The sequence below is a fragment of the Lissotriton helveticus genome, chromosome 7, assembly GCF_964261635.1.
Source record: "Lissotriton helveticus chromosome 7, aLisHel1.1, whole genome shotgun sequence".
NCBI classification, from domain to species: domain Eukaryota; kingdom Metazoa; phylum Chordata; class Amphibia; order Caudata; family Salamandridae; genus Lissotriton; species Lissotriton helveticus.
This window is the reverse complement of record NC_136068.1, coordinates 837,727,206-837,744,230: the sequence shown is the minus strand read 5'-3', so window position 1 is coordinate 837,744,230 and position 17,025 is coordinate 837,727,206. Positions and strand designations below refer to the sequence as shown.

Genomic DNA, 17,025 nt, shown 5'->3' with positions numbered 1-17,025 from the left:
CAGATGAGGCCTACTGCGGTCCTTTGAGCGTGAACGCCTCTTCACTGGAGATCTAGATCGTCTTGGAGACCTACCAGCCGGTGGTCTTGAACATTCGAGAGCAAGAGGTCTATCACCAGTTCTAGGTTGCATTTTCCAATGACGGATGCTCTCCAACCATCTCGGGGACATGCCAGCAGGAGGTGATTTGCACACCGGAGAGCCTTCTGGGGTAACCTGCACAATTTGTATCCCCATCGACGACGGCGAAGAACTCCTTATAGACTGTGGAGATCTAGACGTCGGTCTATTTGCTTCTTCCCCAGGAACCAATTGCCTGTCCCTTGACGTCGAATGCCTCGACGTCGAGCCAGAATGAGCCACCATAGAAGATGCCTAGTGAGGAGAGGCTCTGACAGATGGAGATCTGTTCGACGAAGTCCTCGACGTCGACCAAGGTTGGTCAGTAGGTGTCCTCGACGTCGGCTCTGACCTCGACAAAGACCTGTGACGGGTCCGAAAGGCTGATCTAGAATGTCTCAACACCGACCTTGGAGCAGGTGGCGGAGACCTCTACGTCGATTTACTCGACGTCGGTAGCCTTTGACATCGAACAAGACTTAAAGGTGATGTCTTCAACGCCGGTTTACTGCTTTCCACTGGTCTCGACGTCGACATACCTGACGGCGATCTAGACTTCGATGTCTATCTCACTTTCACTCGCCCTCAACAGTATCTCATGACGCCTTTTCTTACTCCTACCATCAGGAGAAGCAGATCTTCGATGTTTTGAAGGAGAGGGGGGTCCAGATGGAGCTTCACTTCTTGCACCCTTCTCATGATGTTTAAAGACTAATCTTCTCTCTTTCCTTCAGAGTTCTTCTGGAAAGTTTGAGGCAGTGGTAACATTTCTCTAGGTCATGTGTGGAAGGCAAACAAACCGCACAAACAGAATGAGGATCTGTTTTGGACATCATCTTCCCACAGGAAGGACATTTGTAGAATAAAGGTGGCATAACTGACTAAAAATGATCTATGAATTAGTTAGAAAAGATTGAAAAATACCACCAGCAGTCACAACTGTCGAAAAAAGTAGGAAAAAAAACAAATTCTGACTGAAAAACAATCAAATTCAGTAGAGCTCAAGTTCCAGGTTCCTCACAGAACAAGCCGGAAAAAAGAACTGCCTTGTCACCTGTGGGGCATGATGGGAGCAGGGTTCTCCTGGAGGCCTTAAAGGCAAAGTGTTCAGATTCTCTGAGGCCTTAAAGGCGAGGTGACAGTCTCCTATTCTGTACAGGGATTATATTTATTTATGCAGCCTACTTGGGCTAATTGCCTTTTATTACCTGTTCTTTGATTAAAATAAAAGGGCGTTTTCTGTGGAATGCATTTAAGGCTCAGGTCCTTTTCTTGCATTGGATTTCATGGATTATTTTCATTCTGCAGAATACATGTAATTATGGCTTTATTAGCCTATTGGGTATGGTTAGGGCTGCATATTATTAGTTTATACAGGTATGAGAGAATAATTCTTTTAGTACTATGTACTCTTTTTATATATTTTACACATATTTATGTATTAGTCTATATGTTGCGGGTTCCCGCTTATGGGCGGAGATAATTCAGTGCTTATGACTATTGATGAGTATCCCCTGGAAGAGAAGAATTTCTCCACATCCTCTAATGGGACAACCTTGTGAATCTGTCCAGGATTACTGATAACAGACAGTTTCTAAACTGACTGAATGCTGCTACAAAATCTTCACTATCAAACTAGAGAAGATGATTCAATCCCTAGGTAATGTGTGGGTAATACCTTTCTGTCAATGGTTAGGCTTCACGTGTGCTACCAACATTTGGATTAATAAACTACCAGTATTGAGGCAATTCTGACTGCTATGAGCTAGAATTAACCAACCTCCAAAATTATGGGTAAGAGGTGTAGGCTCAAGTTCAGCCCGTTTTCAGGGCCTCTAGCCACTTGGGCTAGTTACACCCTCAACTGGTATAATGAGGAGATCCACTTGAAAGGGTTTTCTCTTATGTATTGTATACATTGGAGTTTTATTAAAAGGTGCAGGTTTTCCAAATTCTGCACCTTGTACACTGCCACAAAAGCTAGTTTTCCTCCAAATGAGAGTCCAGTTCTATAAGTTTTGGTGATGACTACTAAAATAGTGAGGTTCTATAAGTGAATCCCCCTTTCAGTAATGGGTAGAGGCCCCACTAGCTAAAACAGTTGTCCTTCATTGGCTCTTTCATTCAAAATCCTCTGGCTGTGGTGGGGCCTCTCCGAATACTCTCATATCAGACTCAAGAGTGGGGTGACATTATGCACAGAGCAAATTGCACTAATTTGTAACACCGCTGCCCACTCTACCGCCCCATCTGTCTGAATCAAGGCAGCCTGGGGCTTCCCGATCTAGAATATTAGCTAGCAGTACAACTACAATACACTGCTCCTTGGCTGCCTAAGGACAGATCCAGGAAGGTTTCCTGTTAACCGCCAGTGACTGGCCTGCTCAGTGACACATGGTGGTGCTCCAATGCAATAATCCATGCTCTTCCATGTCCCACTGGTTACCTCCACTACATTCTTGGGGAACATGACCATGCACAGGGTCAGAAATGTTGGCCCATACTTGTTAAATGTTGCACTGTGTTATAATGAAGTTTGGAAAAAATGCTAAACCATTTTATACAAAGTGCCCTAGAGGCACAACTGGTGTGTGGGGCTGTGTTTTGCCCCTCAAGGGCATTTTTGAGTTACATTAGTGGCCACAGAAGCTAGTGCGTCCAATTCTGTTCTATGAATTGGCGGGTGTACATTTACCACCTACACGAATCCAAGAACGCATACCCTTATTTGTATGGGGGTTTGGCCCCAAGTAAATGAGAAGCATTTGCACCAGTGCTAGGTTTGATGCAGGCACAGATACCATTAGGCAGCACGCTAACATGCCAGAGACGTAGCGTAATTAGGGAGCCTCTCAAGGGTGTCCCTTAACAGGCGGTCATGGGGGTCTCCAAATGCCCAGGCACCTTAGTGAAAAGCTGATCAGTGGCTTCAAACAGCCAGTCCGCCTTTCACTAAAGTGTTGGTCCCAGTGCAGGTGACAGTTTGTTCCTGCAATGGCAAAACATGAGTGGAATAGGGGGGCTGTCTTGGTCTTTGTCTGGCTCACCCAATTAAAGAGCACTATAGCTATGCATCCTATTTGTAATACAGCCACTAGTGTTGCAAACTGAATGACAGCAGAGTTTCTGCTCAGGTTAACTTATAATACAGGGTGGGCTCTGCACGATAAGGGAAGTGTTTCAGATACCAAAATGGTAAAAGAAAGGAAAAAGGTACTTCACACACGGACATTATCAGCCTGTGGCTTTATGGATACATCTCTGCATTCACATGCTACATTTTCGGAGGATGAGCCATGAATAAGTACTTCTGAATGGAGGTAGCAAATTCAAACCTTCCATAACAATGGACATCACATACTGCAGGACAGAAGAGTTGGGCAGTATGTAAATTGGATTTGTGGCTTTACAAAGAAGCCAGATCAATGTACAGTTTGCATAACCGCTTGTGTGACGCCCTTCATATTAGACTGATAGGGCAGTTCTTCCCAATCAGCCGAATACTCTGGAGAGCTAACTTAATCCTGTCAAAGTGGAGGGAGAGACAGAAACAAGGGTGCGGAAGCTGAAGTAGTGACATTGCTAGTATGATGGTTAAGTGCCATATTGATTGGCATAAAACCCACTTGGTCCGGGTGAATTAGGTCCGGGAGATGCTCGTCCCTCAGCGTCCTCCACTCTCAGGGCAAGAACTTTGGTGAACATTTCTAGAGGAGTAACTTTCCGTTGTAATTTGGTTACTGCATCTCCAACTCCTGAGATGCTGGTCTCAGTCTGTGATGCAGTCAATAGCGTTGCGCAGGTCTTTGTGCAGGAGGGACACCTCCGTCCCCACCGCTCCGACCTGGACCTCCAGTGCCTGCCTGGTTTGGGTAATGGCCTGTAGAATGGCTGCGTCATCGGGCGAGCCGGGTGCGACCTCAGCACTCTGTGGGGGGGCACTGCAGTGGCTGCGTATCTGTCCAAGGTGCTTTGTTTAGGGCTTGTCTTTAGACATGCTGCGTACGTTGCGTTTCAAGGGACGGTGATCTGGCTCCAATGCACTTCCCAGACCTATAACACAGTTGTCCCACCCAGACTGCTTCGCCAGCTACCAACGCGCTAGGTGGAGGGAGCAAGGCCACGGGTATCGCCAACTAGGCCTGGTCCGCCTGAAATCTCGAGCCCCTGTCTCCACCCACTTCATCCAGTGCGTGATGTGGTCTACCCTGATGCTGCCATATGGCCTCTCTTATCAATGGATGTACCTGCGAATGATCGTCTGCTCCACAGGCTCACCAACTAGATATAGCTGCTCACGTGTCCGAAATGAAGTTTCCCCATGCAGTCCCAGCTATACCCCAGATCTGGTCCGGTAGGTCTGCAGGTCGGGGGAAAATACTGCCTGGCACTCAGAGGGGGCCCAGACCTGTGGTCCGCCCCGGCCTGTATCACAAGTGAATGGAGGGCAGCCGAGGGAGTGCCCCCTACCCAGCCGTAGGCCACACCGGACACCTGTTGCGTGTTTATTTATAGGTGAGGAGGATGTGACCAGGCCTTATTTCCTCTCTCTTTCTGTACACATTTAAGGTTCACCATACCTTTAGACAACTTTCTTCAGGTACCTTTAAAACATCTAGCCTTTCCTCTACCTAAAATTCACTGGGCACTCATAGTACAAACACACATCTTGAAGTAGAGCCACTCTGCATGGATAAGTAATTTTTATAATTTTTGTTATGATTTGTTGTCAGTGATTCATCACTACAAATCACCAAGAATTGTAGTTAACTTTCGATGACCAGACAGTTAAACTTAGGGCGCAGTACAAAAGGATAACAATTTTGGTAAATACATAGACCACTTAAGGATCTTACTGGGGTTGAGTTTCTTAAATGTGAACAGATGCATTAGGGGGTCTGTACTCATTAAGACATCCCCACCAATAGGTTTAGAAGCCCCTATTTTGAAGAGAGTTCCTTTTCAAAACTGCCTTTAGTGTTAGTGCACAAACCAAAACGAGGATATTCAATATCGTAACAGCTACATTGCAAAAACGATTCCAGACAAGCCAGCTGGCAACATTCAAAGTGTACTCATACATTGGCAGTGTGATACTGCAAAAGCTCCAGGATTCCCTGAAACTCATTGAAAGCCCTAGGCCCGACTATGGAGAAAGCATCTCTGCAGCTCCGCAAACAAGTCAATGCTCGTCTGAGGTTGGTTTTGCTCTTGCTTCCATGACTATTTAGCTGCAAAATATCTTTTGGGGCATGGCTACAGGCAGTTCCTTGAGGTGCCATCCACATCCGATTTCAGTCAGATGAGCTTTGTGCAGGTCTTTCAGTGATAAGGAGCAGCTCCTATCTCCTGCAGGCAAGTTTCACTCCTCACCTATCATGGCACAGAAGCAAGGTGTTCCAAGGATAACAGTTTGGTCCAAGCTTGAGGAAGAACAGCATCCCGCAGAGGTTCTGTAACTAACAAAGTGTCTGCTCAAAACTAGTGTGAATTTCTCTGTTATGTCCAATCAATGTACAAGTTAACTGCTCAGGGGGCCCCATCTTTTTCAGACTTGGGAGGCAATGGAAAGAAGCCTGAGGATTTTCAGTTCAGCTTTTTTTCTACTTTTCATGCATTCTCCACTTAGAAAGAAATGAAAACATTGATTCAAAGGTGTGTTTTGAGACCTTAACAGAAGGATTTTAAAGGTTTGAATCTATAGCTATACGTCATACTAGGATTTAGGGCTTATTTACTTCTACTCAGATCGTAGAGACACTTTACAAAGGGAAAAAGGTAGATAACCCTTCTCTCCTTCTGTTAGTGGCTAATGTGGAATTATAATCCTTTCCAACCCACCTCTTCCTCTCTCTATTTCTACATTTTCTCTCCAGATCAAGTAATTTTTTTTTTTTATTCTAGTAGTTTTGTATAGCGCTGGCTGGACCCAAGGGTATCAGAGCGCTTCACAACATATACAGTAAATGGCATAATGAGCAGACTGAAATTCAAACATACATAATCTGTTGATAGAATGTTTGTATCCAGAAGCTATTTTGGTCTGCAGCCTTGATGTCAGACTTGGAATTTTGTTAAAGCTTGAGTGACAGATCGGGGGCAGTCCAGGGTCTCTCAGGTCCCTCGAGTACGGTCGAGGAAGAAGTCTTTGAGGAGCCTCTTGAATTTTGAAAATTAAGAGATTGTTCTGATGTGGGGAGGAATGGAGTTCCAGATTTTAGGAGCGTTGCCAGCAAAAGATTTAGCTGTAGTTCTGAGCTTGCGCAATTTGGGCGGGATGAGCAGTAGAGAGCTGAAGCTCCTTATGTTTCTGGACTGGCCTCTCATCTCATCTCAGTAATCTCATAGTGAATAAATAGAGTGATTTCGAAAATACCTCAGTCTTCCATTCTATACACAATGTGAATTCTATTGTTGTATTCAATATACTTAGTTTGGGATCTAGTAAATTGTCATATGAGGGATAGATGATTGATGAACGGCGTAGATGCTGATGGCTTTAAAAATTTTAAGTGTTTTTGAAATACATAGCTAAAGGTTGTTGTGTAAAGCGTGTATATATATTATTGGTATATTAGTTTATATTGTCTACTATTATTTACAGCCCTGAAGAAGCCCATGTTGGGCGAAAAGCGTTGGCTGAGGATGCACGGAAATGAAATATGCATTTATGATCCTCAATATCTGCATGAATGTCCATCACTCATGTTCTCTCTTTTTGTAAATTGCATGGCTTTGACAGCCAGAAATTCTGATTTGAATGTTGCCTTCCCAAATGTGTGTTAAAAAGTTCGTATCGTCGATGCCGCCGGCTTTGAAGTGCCAGATTTGGAGCTATATTTCAGTTATGCCCAGACTCACTTTGCTGCGTAGTGGATAACCCCCCCACCCCCTTACAAGCCCCACCTGGCAATAGAAGACAGATAGAGAGGAGTTGGCCTAACGGCTAAGGCGCTCGACCTCGGACCTGGGGATCTGGGTTCGAGTCTCGGTAACGACGCCAAAAACCCCCTGTGATTCTGGGCAAATCACTTAATCTCCCCGTGCCTAAAATGAAAGTGTGTCCTCATGTAACGTAACTGGTGCTATGTAAAGTGCTATGTAAAGCGCTCTGATAACTGATTCGGTTCGGTTCTAGTTCGCGCTAAATAAAACTCTGCAAAAAAAAAAAAAACAGACTTCAAAATGTGAAGGAAAAAAATGGATTTGACAGTTATTTTCAAATTATCTATTATACAGACATAGTTGGATAAACAAACGTTAGTGTGTGTCACAATAGTCATAATACTCACTTTTCCCTATCTGTTTTGTAGATTCGTGCAATCTCAGGCACTAAAGGATCATCGGGATTAGGATCACACAACAGAGAACAAATGGACAAAAGTACTAGGGAGAAAAGAAAACAGTAAGCTTGCAAATGTACATTTCAGTTTTCAAACTAGTTCTCCCATCAACCCCAGAAAGAGGCCAGAATAACATTTTCTTTCAATGTCTCAAGTATTCACTCAGAGTTGGCCTGGACTTTTGGCAAACCCCAATTAGAGTCAATAAATCCATTTTATTCAGGAACCTGTGAGCCAACTATGTTCACTTAGTGTGAATAACACAGGGATCAAACACTGCAAAACAAACAAGTTACTTACCTTTGGTAACGCTATTTCTGTTAGAAACATAGGGTAGTTATAGATTCCTTACTTTAGAATTACCCCCAGGAGTCAGACTGGACCCGGAAAGTTTATAGACACCAGTACCACAGCACATCTAAAGGTAGTGTTGGTCGACTCCACGTTCGTAGTAGGCGTCGTGGTCGCCGGGATGATGTCACGGTAGCTACATCTGTGCTGCCCTCGCGCGCAGACGTCAGTTCCGTACACAACATATCAATCCAGAAGCGCAGAGCCATGCAAAACACTGACCACTGGTGCACAAAACTAGGGCCCTGAAAGGAAGCCCTTAACCCTGGAAGTCAGTGTGAGAAGTTGGCCTGATATATAGTGCTCACTATTCTAGTGATCACTTTGTATCATACCAAACAACCCTTATTGATGATTGGTTGTAAGTCAACCTTAGAGACCAGCTATCCTAGTAGCATGGACACGAGCAGTCTTTAGGCTAAACTCTGGAGGGCGTGTTAAGCCAGCTGTTTTACCATCACATATACCCCTTGAACACCAAGTGAAAGGACACCACACAAGTTGTTATGAAAATAAAGGATATTTATTTATAACAAGTCTACCCTGAACTCTTTATGAGTCAGGGAGCTAAGCACAACACAAAACTCATGAAAATACTTCAAGTTGCACAATTTACACAAATGCCCGAGGGGCACGAAAAACCATATACACAAAAAGTGGAATGCGAAATGCTAGCAGGTAAGTAACAAGATCCAGAGGCTTCAGGATCGCTAGGACTACACTACTGAACCTTAAGATTACGAGCAGGAGGTCTAGGGAGTTCGGGTGCAGAGTGTGCACTCTCACGCGGGATGCGGGAAGAAGTCTATGGATACTAGCGTTTCTTAAGTTACTGTTTCCGGACGAATCCGACTAGGTAGACTGAAAACGAAAAAGGATCTGGACACTTGGATAGTGAACCTGTGCTGGAGTACCGAGATACTCAAGTTACCTAGCCCAGGGGCCGCGGCTGCATAGGGTTCAAGTGACGTCGGGAATCCTCGTTGAAGTCTATGGAGCCTGAAAGAAGAAGTTGCTGGCAGGCGACCAGTGAAGATGTTCGGTGTGATCCAAGGCTGGATCAGTGAAGGAGACGACCTGAAAGCAGAGGGGACTCAGTTCTTAATCACTAGCCAGTGATTATGTGGGCACCAGGATGGCACCGGATGAAGTCACCTCGACCAGGTGAGTGGGCGACGCTGGACTCTGCAGTCACACGGGCTAGGAGGAGTTGTCGGCGACCAGGCTGGAGGTGCGAGCTGTCCCACGAGGCTGTCGGCTGTCGGCGATGCTGGACTCAGGATTTGAGCAACAAACCTTGGCAAAGGCAAGCCCACGCGGTGGAGTCAAGATGGCGTCTGGAGGGTACCAGGAGGGTCCAGGACACTTCTTGTTGGACAAGAAGCAAGGGCCAGTCTAGGGGACCTAGACCAGCGGTGAAAACGTCGTGGTACGTCGTCAAGAGGGTCACTAGCCAACGGGCAAGCGACCGGACAACGTGGCAAGCAGCAAAGAAGCAGAAGGGCCCCACGCAGATCTCGTGGATGCTGGGGGGCTGGACTTCGGTGCTGGAGCTGCTTAGGGTTAGGGCTTCTCAAACCCCAATGCACTTACTCGAGGGTCTCTCGGGGGTCGTGCTGGTGAAGCGTCGTGCAGGTCTTGAAGATGGCCGGTCCCACGGGTCTCGTCACACCCACGAATCTCAGCTGGGCTGGATGATGTAGGTAGAGGTCAGAGATGGCAGGGAATCCGGGTCTCGTCGAGCTGGGCAGTCTTGATCCGGAGGATGGACTTACAGCAACCCGCAAGAGCTTCGATGGTGCCTGCTGGTGCAGGGTGGCTACTCCTTAGCCACAAGGGAGAGTCTTCAGAAGAGTCAAGAGTTCCTTTCGTGGAAAGTAGTTTCAAGATTGAAGATTATCTCATTTGGGAAGGGGGCCTGCTCCTACCTTTATCCTAAGAAAAGGGGCTGGCACGCGACTAAGTCCTGCCCTATGGGTGGGACTAGGAGGGGGGTGGTTAATCAATCAATCATAGACATTTATAGAGCGCACTACTTACCCGGAGGGTCTCAAGGCGCTTGGGGGGGGGGGGGGGGGTGCTGCTACTGCTCGAACAGCCAGGTCTTGAGCTTCTTCCTGAAGGAGAGGTGGTCTTGGGTCAGGCGCAGGTCGGGAGGGAGGGAGTTCCAGGTCTTGGCGGCCAAGTAGGAGAAGGACCTTCCTCCTGTTGTCGTTCTTCGGATGCGGGGGACGGCGGCGAGGGCGTGACTGGTTGATCGGAGATGGCGTTTGGGAGCGTAGAAGTTGATGCGGTTGTTGAGGTAGCTCGGGCCTTGATCGTGTAGGGCTTTGTGTGCGTGGGTGAGGAGACGGAAGGTGATTCTCTTGTTGATGGGGAGCCAATGCAGGTCTCTCAGATGTCCGGAGATGTGGCTGTGTCGTGGGATGTCGAGGATGAGTCTGGCTGAGGTGTTCTGGATCCGCTGGAGTCTCTTCTGGAGCTTGGCGGTGGTTCCGGCGTAGAGGGCGTTGCCGTAGACCAGTCGGCTGGTGACGAGGGCCTGGGTGACCGTCTTCCTGGTCTCGGTGGGGATCCACCGGAAGATCTTCCGTAGCATGCGCAGGATGTTGAAGCACGACGAGGAGACAGCGTTGACTTGTCTGGTCATGGAGAGGGAGGAGTCCAGGATGAAGCCCAGGTTGCGTGCGTGGTCTGTTGGTTTGGGAGCGGTGCCCAGGGCGGGGGGCCACCAGGAGTCGTCCCAGGCGGAGGGCGAGGAGCCCAGGATGAGGACTTCCGTCTTGTCCGAGTTCAGTTTCAGGCGGCTGGTCGTCATCCACTCGGCTACGTCTTTCATCCCTTCGTGAAGGTTGGCTCTGGCGGCGGCGGGGTCGTTGGTCAGGGAGAGGATCAGCTGGGTGTCGTCAGGGTAGGAGATGATGTTGAGGTTGTGTTGGTGTGCGATGGCCGCGAGGGGGCTCATGTAGACGTTGAAGAGGGTGGGGCTCAGCGAGGATCCTTGAGGGACGCCGCAGATGACTTCGGTGGCCTCTGACTTGTACGGTGGTAGGCGGACTCTCTGTGTTCTTCCGTCGAGGAAGGAGATGATCCATTCCAGTGCCTTCTCTTGGATTCCGACGTTGCTGAGGCGCTGCACAAGGGTGCGGTGGCAGACAGTGTCGAATGCCGCGGAGAGGTCTAGGAGGATGAGGGCTGCTGTTTCTCCGTTGTCCATCAGGGCTCGGATGTCATCGGTGGCAGCGATGAGGGCGGTCTCGGTGCTGTGGTTGGCTCAGAAGCCAGACTGTGAGGGGTCGAGGGATCCATTTGTCTCGAGGAAGGCGGCCAGCTGTTTGTTGACGGTCTTCTTGATGACTTTGGCTGGAAACGGGAGGAGCGAGATGGGGCGGTAATTCTTGAGTTCGGTGGGGTCCGCTGTTGGTTTCTTTAGTAGAGCGCTGAGTTCGGCGTGCTTCCAGCTCTCCGGGAAGGTGGCGGTGTCGAAGGAGGTGTTGATGATGTCCCGCAGGTGGGGTGCGATGACAGCGTCGGCCTTGTTGAAGACGTGGTGAGGGCAGGGGTCGGTCGGAGATCCGGAGTGGATGGAGTTCATCGTGCGGACGGTGTCTTCGGTGCTGATCGGAGTCCAGGCGCGGAGGGTGGTGGTGGGGGGCGGTGGTTCGGTCGTGGCGTGCGTCGGTTGAGTGCTGAAGCTGTTGTGTATGTCCGCGATCTTGTTGTGGAAGTAGGAGGCGAGGGAGTTGCAGAGGTCTTGCGATGGGGTGATGTCGTTGCTTCCGGCGTTGGGGTTGGAGAGCTCTTTCACGATGTTGAAGAGTTCCTTGCAGTTGTGTGCGTTGTTGTCCAGCCGGTCCTTGAGTGCAGTTTTCTTGGTGGCGCGGATCAGTTGGTGGTGTTTCCGGGTGGCGAGCTTGAGGGTGGTCATGTTGTCCGGTGTTGGCTCCCTTCTCCAGGCTTTCTCGAGGGCTCGGCAGTTCTTCTTGGAGCTCGTGAGTTCGTCGGTGAACCATGGGGCCTTCTTGCTGCCGGGTCTGCTGGGCGGGGTCCTCAGTGGGGCGAGTTCGTCCGCGCAGTTGCTGATCCACTTCGTGAGGTTGTTGGCGGCCCGGCTGGGGTTCACTGAGCTGGTGGGAGGGTGCTGGCTCAAGGAAGCGGCGAGCTGGTCGGCTGTGATCTTGTTCCAGCTTCTTCGTTACACCCCCCTCCTTTGTCCGGTCTCTCCCCAGCTCAGGGGCTGGTGTGCCCCAGGAACTGGTTTGAGCCGGCATATGCACAGTGAGCACCAGGGTGCCACTTGCAGTCACCTTCCTTTCAGCCCTGCCTACCTGGGATACACAAAATCCTGTCTGGGATGGTGCTGGCACCGCCCCTGACAGGAAACCCTTTGTCCATGCCTCCGTTGCTGGAAGGACTCCCAGCAGCAGGAGGGCAGACTTGTGTCTCGGTGGCAGCATCCATTTTGTGGAGCCGAGGCTGTGTCTGACTTTAACCGGGGTTCACAGTTACATACATGTCGTGTCCCTCTAGAAGGGTGGAATGCTAACCCCGTCGCCAGAATTGGCGAGGGGTTAGTATTCCAATTCGTATGACACCTTACTTGACATGTTTTGATAATGCTATACCAAAGTTAGCATTTAACCACGAGGATTATAATGCACTTAAGAGGATATGGTATAGCGTTATCATGGAACAGCTATTTGGACTTGGTTCCGCAAGCTGCAAACGGGCTCAGCTCATGCCAGAGCACCATCTCACATAATTCCAAGCACTCTGCCTTCAGGATTGATAAGGCCTGCCATAGGAGTGACTGATAGGAATATATGTGTCCATTTTAGGGTTAGATATAGGTATACTATATCTAAAGCAAAGGGTGATTACACCACCTTGCCCCAGCTGTCTTGCAGCCAGTTGTGTCAGTTTTGGATGGCCAGCCAGGGGTGGCATAATACATGCTTCAGCTCCTGGTAGGCCCTGGGTACACCTATGCCCTGGATACCTAAGGTATACTATACAGGGACTGATAAGGTGACTCAGTATCCAATTAGATATGTACCTAGGGTACATGGAGTCCATTTTAACAGAGAGAGCAGGAAGCCTGGGGTCCTGGATAGCAAGATCCCAGGCCAACTAAGTCAGAAACCAGCAAAACACTAGGCAAAAAGTTGGGGGCAACCATAGTCCGGTATCCACCTTCCTACAGTCAGTTCACAGAACGGGAGGATGAGTGGGGCGGTAACAAATCTATAATTAACCTATGTGTCTTACAGATATATGGTTACCGAAGGTAAGTGACTTGCTCATCTGAAAGAAACAGTTTTAGATTCCTTACCTTAGAATAGATACCCCAGCAATACCAACCCCGGAGGTGGGTCTGCGAACTAAGTTCACACCAGAAAGTCCTGGACGGCCAAAGAAGCCATCTCTCTGGACTTGGCTGTCCAGGCAGTAGTGTTTGGTGAACGTGAGCAGCGATGCCCACGTAGCTGCCTGACAGATGTTATTTAGGGGGTCTCCTCGTCCTAAAGCAGTAGTAGCTGCCGTCGCCCTGGTGGAATGGGCACGCAGCCCCACCGGAGGCTCCTTCTTTGCAAAAGAATAGCAGGCTTTGATGCACAGAACGATCCACCTGGAGATGGTAAATTTGTGCACAGCCCAACCTTTTTTAGGACCCAAGTAACCAACAAAGAGTTGGTCGTCCAGCCGGAATTGTTTGGTGCGATCCAAGTAGAAGGAAAGCGCACGTTTTGGATCCAGACGGTGGAGCCTCTCTTCCTCTTTCGAAGGATGCGGAAAGAAGGTGGGCCAAGTGATGGTTTGACCAATGTGGAAAGAAGTAACCACCTTGGGAATAAAGGAAGGTCTAGTTCTAAGGAGGACATTGTCCGGATGGACAGCCAGAAAGGGAGGTTTGGAAGAAAGAGCTTGTACCTAACTCACCCTGCGTGCAGAGGTGATGGCCACCAGAAATGCAGTTTTCAAACTGAGAAGTCTTAGAGGACAGTTATGCAGCGGCTCAAAGGGAGCTCATATAAGATACGTAGGAACCAAGTTCAAATTCCACTGGGGCACTACGAAGGGAACAGGAGGAAAGAGATAAGTAATGCCCTTAAGAAATCTATTTACAAGAGGGGACTTGAAAAGAGAAGGCTGATCAGGAAGCCTAAGGAAGGCTTAAATACCAGAGAGGTAGCCCTTTAGAGTGCTCAGAGCAGAGCACTGATGGGCCAAAGAAAGGACGAACAAGAGAACCGCAGAAAGAGGGGCGGAAAGGGGATCCACAGCCTTTGCTGTGCACCATGCCACAAATTTGTTCCATCAACAGGCGTATACCGTCTTAGTGAAGGGACAACTGACTGCCAAGATAACATCGCACACTTCGGGAGGCAGGTCAAACGATATCAACTGCCGCCGCTCAATCTCCACGCAAGGAGGTGGAGGCTGGACAGGTTCGGGTGGAGGGCCGCCCCCTGCTGCTGCAACAGAAGACCCTCCCATAGAGGCTGTTGGATCGGAGGATCGTTGGCCATGTTAAGCAGCTCAGGATACCAGACTCTTTGTGCCCAATTCGGAGCCACCAGAATGACTTTGCCCCCCTCGCGCTTGATCTCCGTCAGCACTCTGGGCAGAAGTGCTATAGTCGGAAAGGTTTATAGAAGACCGCAACTCCACTTGCGACTAAAAGAGTCGCATAGCAAGTGCCGCCTTGGAAATTCCAACGCGCAGAACTGCTGACATTGCACGTTCTCTTCGGTGGCGAATAAATCTAACTAAGGCTCTCCCCATGCTGAAAGAGACCATGCACCACCTCAGAGTGATGAATTCATCATTAGCTGCGGCTGAGTTTGTCCGCCCTGGCGTTCAGAGAACCTGCCAGGTGTTGAACCACCAGGGATAAGCCCTGATGTTCCAGCCATGTCCAGAGGCCCTCCTGACATAGGGTCCAAGGGACCACATGGCAGTGATGTGGTCCGTGAACAACGGCACTACTCTTCCCCAGACAGAGGGAAGGAATGCTTGGAGTGCAAGACGAATCGCTCAAAGCTCCAGAAGGTTTATATGGAGCCCGGATTCCGCCGGAGACCATAGGCCTCTGATCTCCCCCCTCTCCCGCCCCCATGTGGCCGCCCCATTCCAGATGTGATGCATCGGTCACCACGGAACTCTGGTTGAGGAAGTGAGAGGGCTCTGCCGTTGACCCAATATTGGCCCTCTGAGAGCTGGACGCAATCAGACAGGTTCCTCCCAGTAGCTTGAGGGTCATCCTGACTGAAAGCCGGGATAGAGGCTGAAAGATCGGAATCATAGCCCGAATATCATGGACTCGCTGTTCGGGAGGATAGACCCGAAACTGGGTTGTGTTTGTGTGGTACTATAAGACATAGTACCACACAAACAGAACAAGGGGGTATTTTCTTTTCTTTAACAGTTCTTTTGCTTCCTGTAGCAAGTGTGAACGCTCCTTTGCTGAGAGCACTCTGACCCTTAGCTTTCTGTTCGAAGGTGGCTTTTCCAGGTCTATACAGTACCCGTTTTGTATGTATTTAGTATCCATTTGTCTGATGTTATTTCCCTCCACTACTGGAGGAAGTGTCTTATTCTGCCTCCACCTGGTGTTGTGTGTTGGGAGGAACTGTTGAAGGAACTGTTGAAGGTCTTGGTGTTCTTGGTCCTTGCCTTGACTCTTTCCGCATCCCCTGAGGTCTTGGCCAGGTGTGCGTTCGTTTTGCTCTAGAGTCACTCTGATGAGGGAGGCTGGCTCCCTCTCTGCCCGTTACCCCTTCCTCGTCCGCACCCTCGAAAAGATTGTCCTCGGGGCTGGTACGGCCAGTTCTGCTGTTGCTGTCCCTGGCTACTTCCTTGATAACCTTGTTGGAAGGTTTGGTGTGGTGCCACAGGTTGGTGGCTTCCTCTGCCTGTTGGCCTCCTTGATGGGGTCCCCCTTCTCATACCTCGGAACTGCAGTGAACCCATGGACCTTGCTGTTTCGCTATCTTTTTTCAGTTGGTTCAATTTGTCAATTTGTCATCAACTTGCACGCCGAACAGTTATTCCCCATTGAAGGGTGTGTTGAAATGTTGTTTTGAACTTCATTCTTGAAACCCGATACCCTTAGCCAGGCATGCCTCCTTTCTGTGATCCCCAGCATCATCTGCCTGCTTGATGTCTCCGCTGCGTCTAGGTCAGACTTCAGACATGTATTTGTCATGTGTTTCCCCCTCTCCTACCAGGTGGCTTGCCTTCTCTGGTATTGCTCTGGTACGAGCTCGAAGAGTACGCCTACTTCTTCCCAGTGCTGGTATGCGTGCCTGTTGATGAGTGCATTGGAATTGGCGATGCGCCATTGCATTGCCGCACTCCTTTCCATCTTTCTACCCATCAGGTCCATCCTCTTGCTCTTTGTCTGGTGGTGGGCCAGAGTTCGTGGGTATATTTGCTCTCTTTCTAGCCATGGATGTGATTGAGTCGGCTGGGACTTATCCCCTAATGTACATGGGGTCTTTTGATGAATGTTTATATTTCTTGCTCGTGGAGTACTGCTCTACACATAGCAGGCTCCTTGAATGCCTCCTTCCCCTGGTCCAGAACACTTGAGAGCATGGGCAGGAACTGGCTTCTCGTCTGGGATGGCAACAAGGTCTCCAAAAGGAAGCAAGACTGGGGTTTTTTTCTTCCTCTATCTGCACTCCATATGTGTCTGCAGCTCTTTTGATGACTTGGTTGTAGATCCCTATGTCGTCCGGCGGTGAAGACCTCGACGGATATAATTCTACACCCGCTTCCGGGGATTCGGCGTCGAGATCTTGCCACTGCAAGTCCTGAGCCTCCGAAGACGTCGAGCCCTGGTAAGTTTGCTAGTCTTCCTCCCCTTCGGCGTCGTCTTAGTACAGGTCTTAGTCTTCCTGTTCTTCTCCAGGTTCCAGTGTGGTCGGCGGTTGGAAATCCTAGATGCAACTTTCTGCTTCGGCCGTGGCTTTTGACAGAATGCAGTAGAATTTAATTTTTTCGTCAAAGTCTTTCTTGTGTTGCAAGATGTTTGCCATCTCGGCCTCGAGCCTTTTCTTTTCCATCTCGGCCGCATGTTCGGCTTCGAGGGTTTCGGCTTTCCTCTTCACAGTTGTCGGCGTCGAAACAGCTTTCAGGCCTTCAGTTTTCGACGTAGAGGCCTCTTTTTCATGGCTGCTCTTCGGCACCTTTTCCTTGACTTGGG

The 17,025-nt window shown here is 49.2% G+C and overlaps 1 protein-coding gene across 1 annotated transcript in view; it reads right to left on the bottom strand.

The window, feature by feature from the left end:
* The window catches only part of LOC144769274 (ubiquitin-conjugating enzyme E2 D2), a 311,568-nt gene that overhangs the window by 52,910 nt on the left and 241,633 nt on the right, over positions 1–17,025 (bottom strand). Inside the window, exon 6 of the mRNA XM_078653332.1 lies at positions 7,413–7,506. Within this exon, the coding sequence (XP_078509458.1) occupies positions 7,413–7,506 (94 nt within the window). The remainder of the gene's footprint in view (positions 1–7,412; positions 7,507–17,025) is intronic.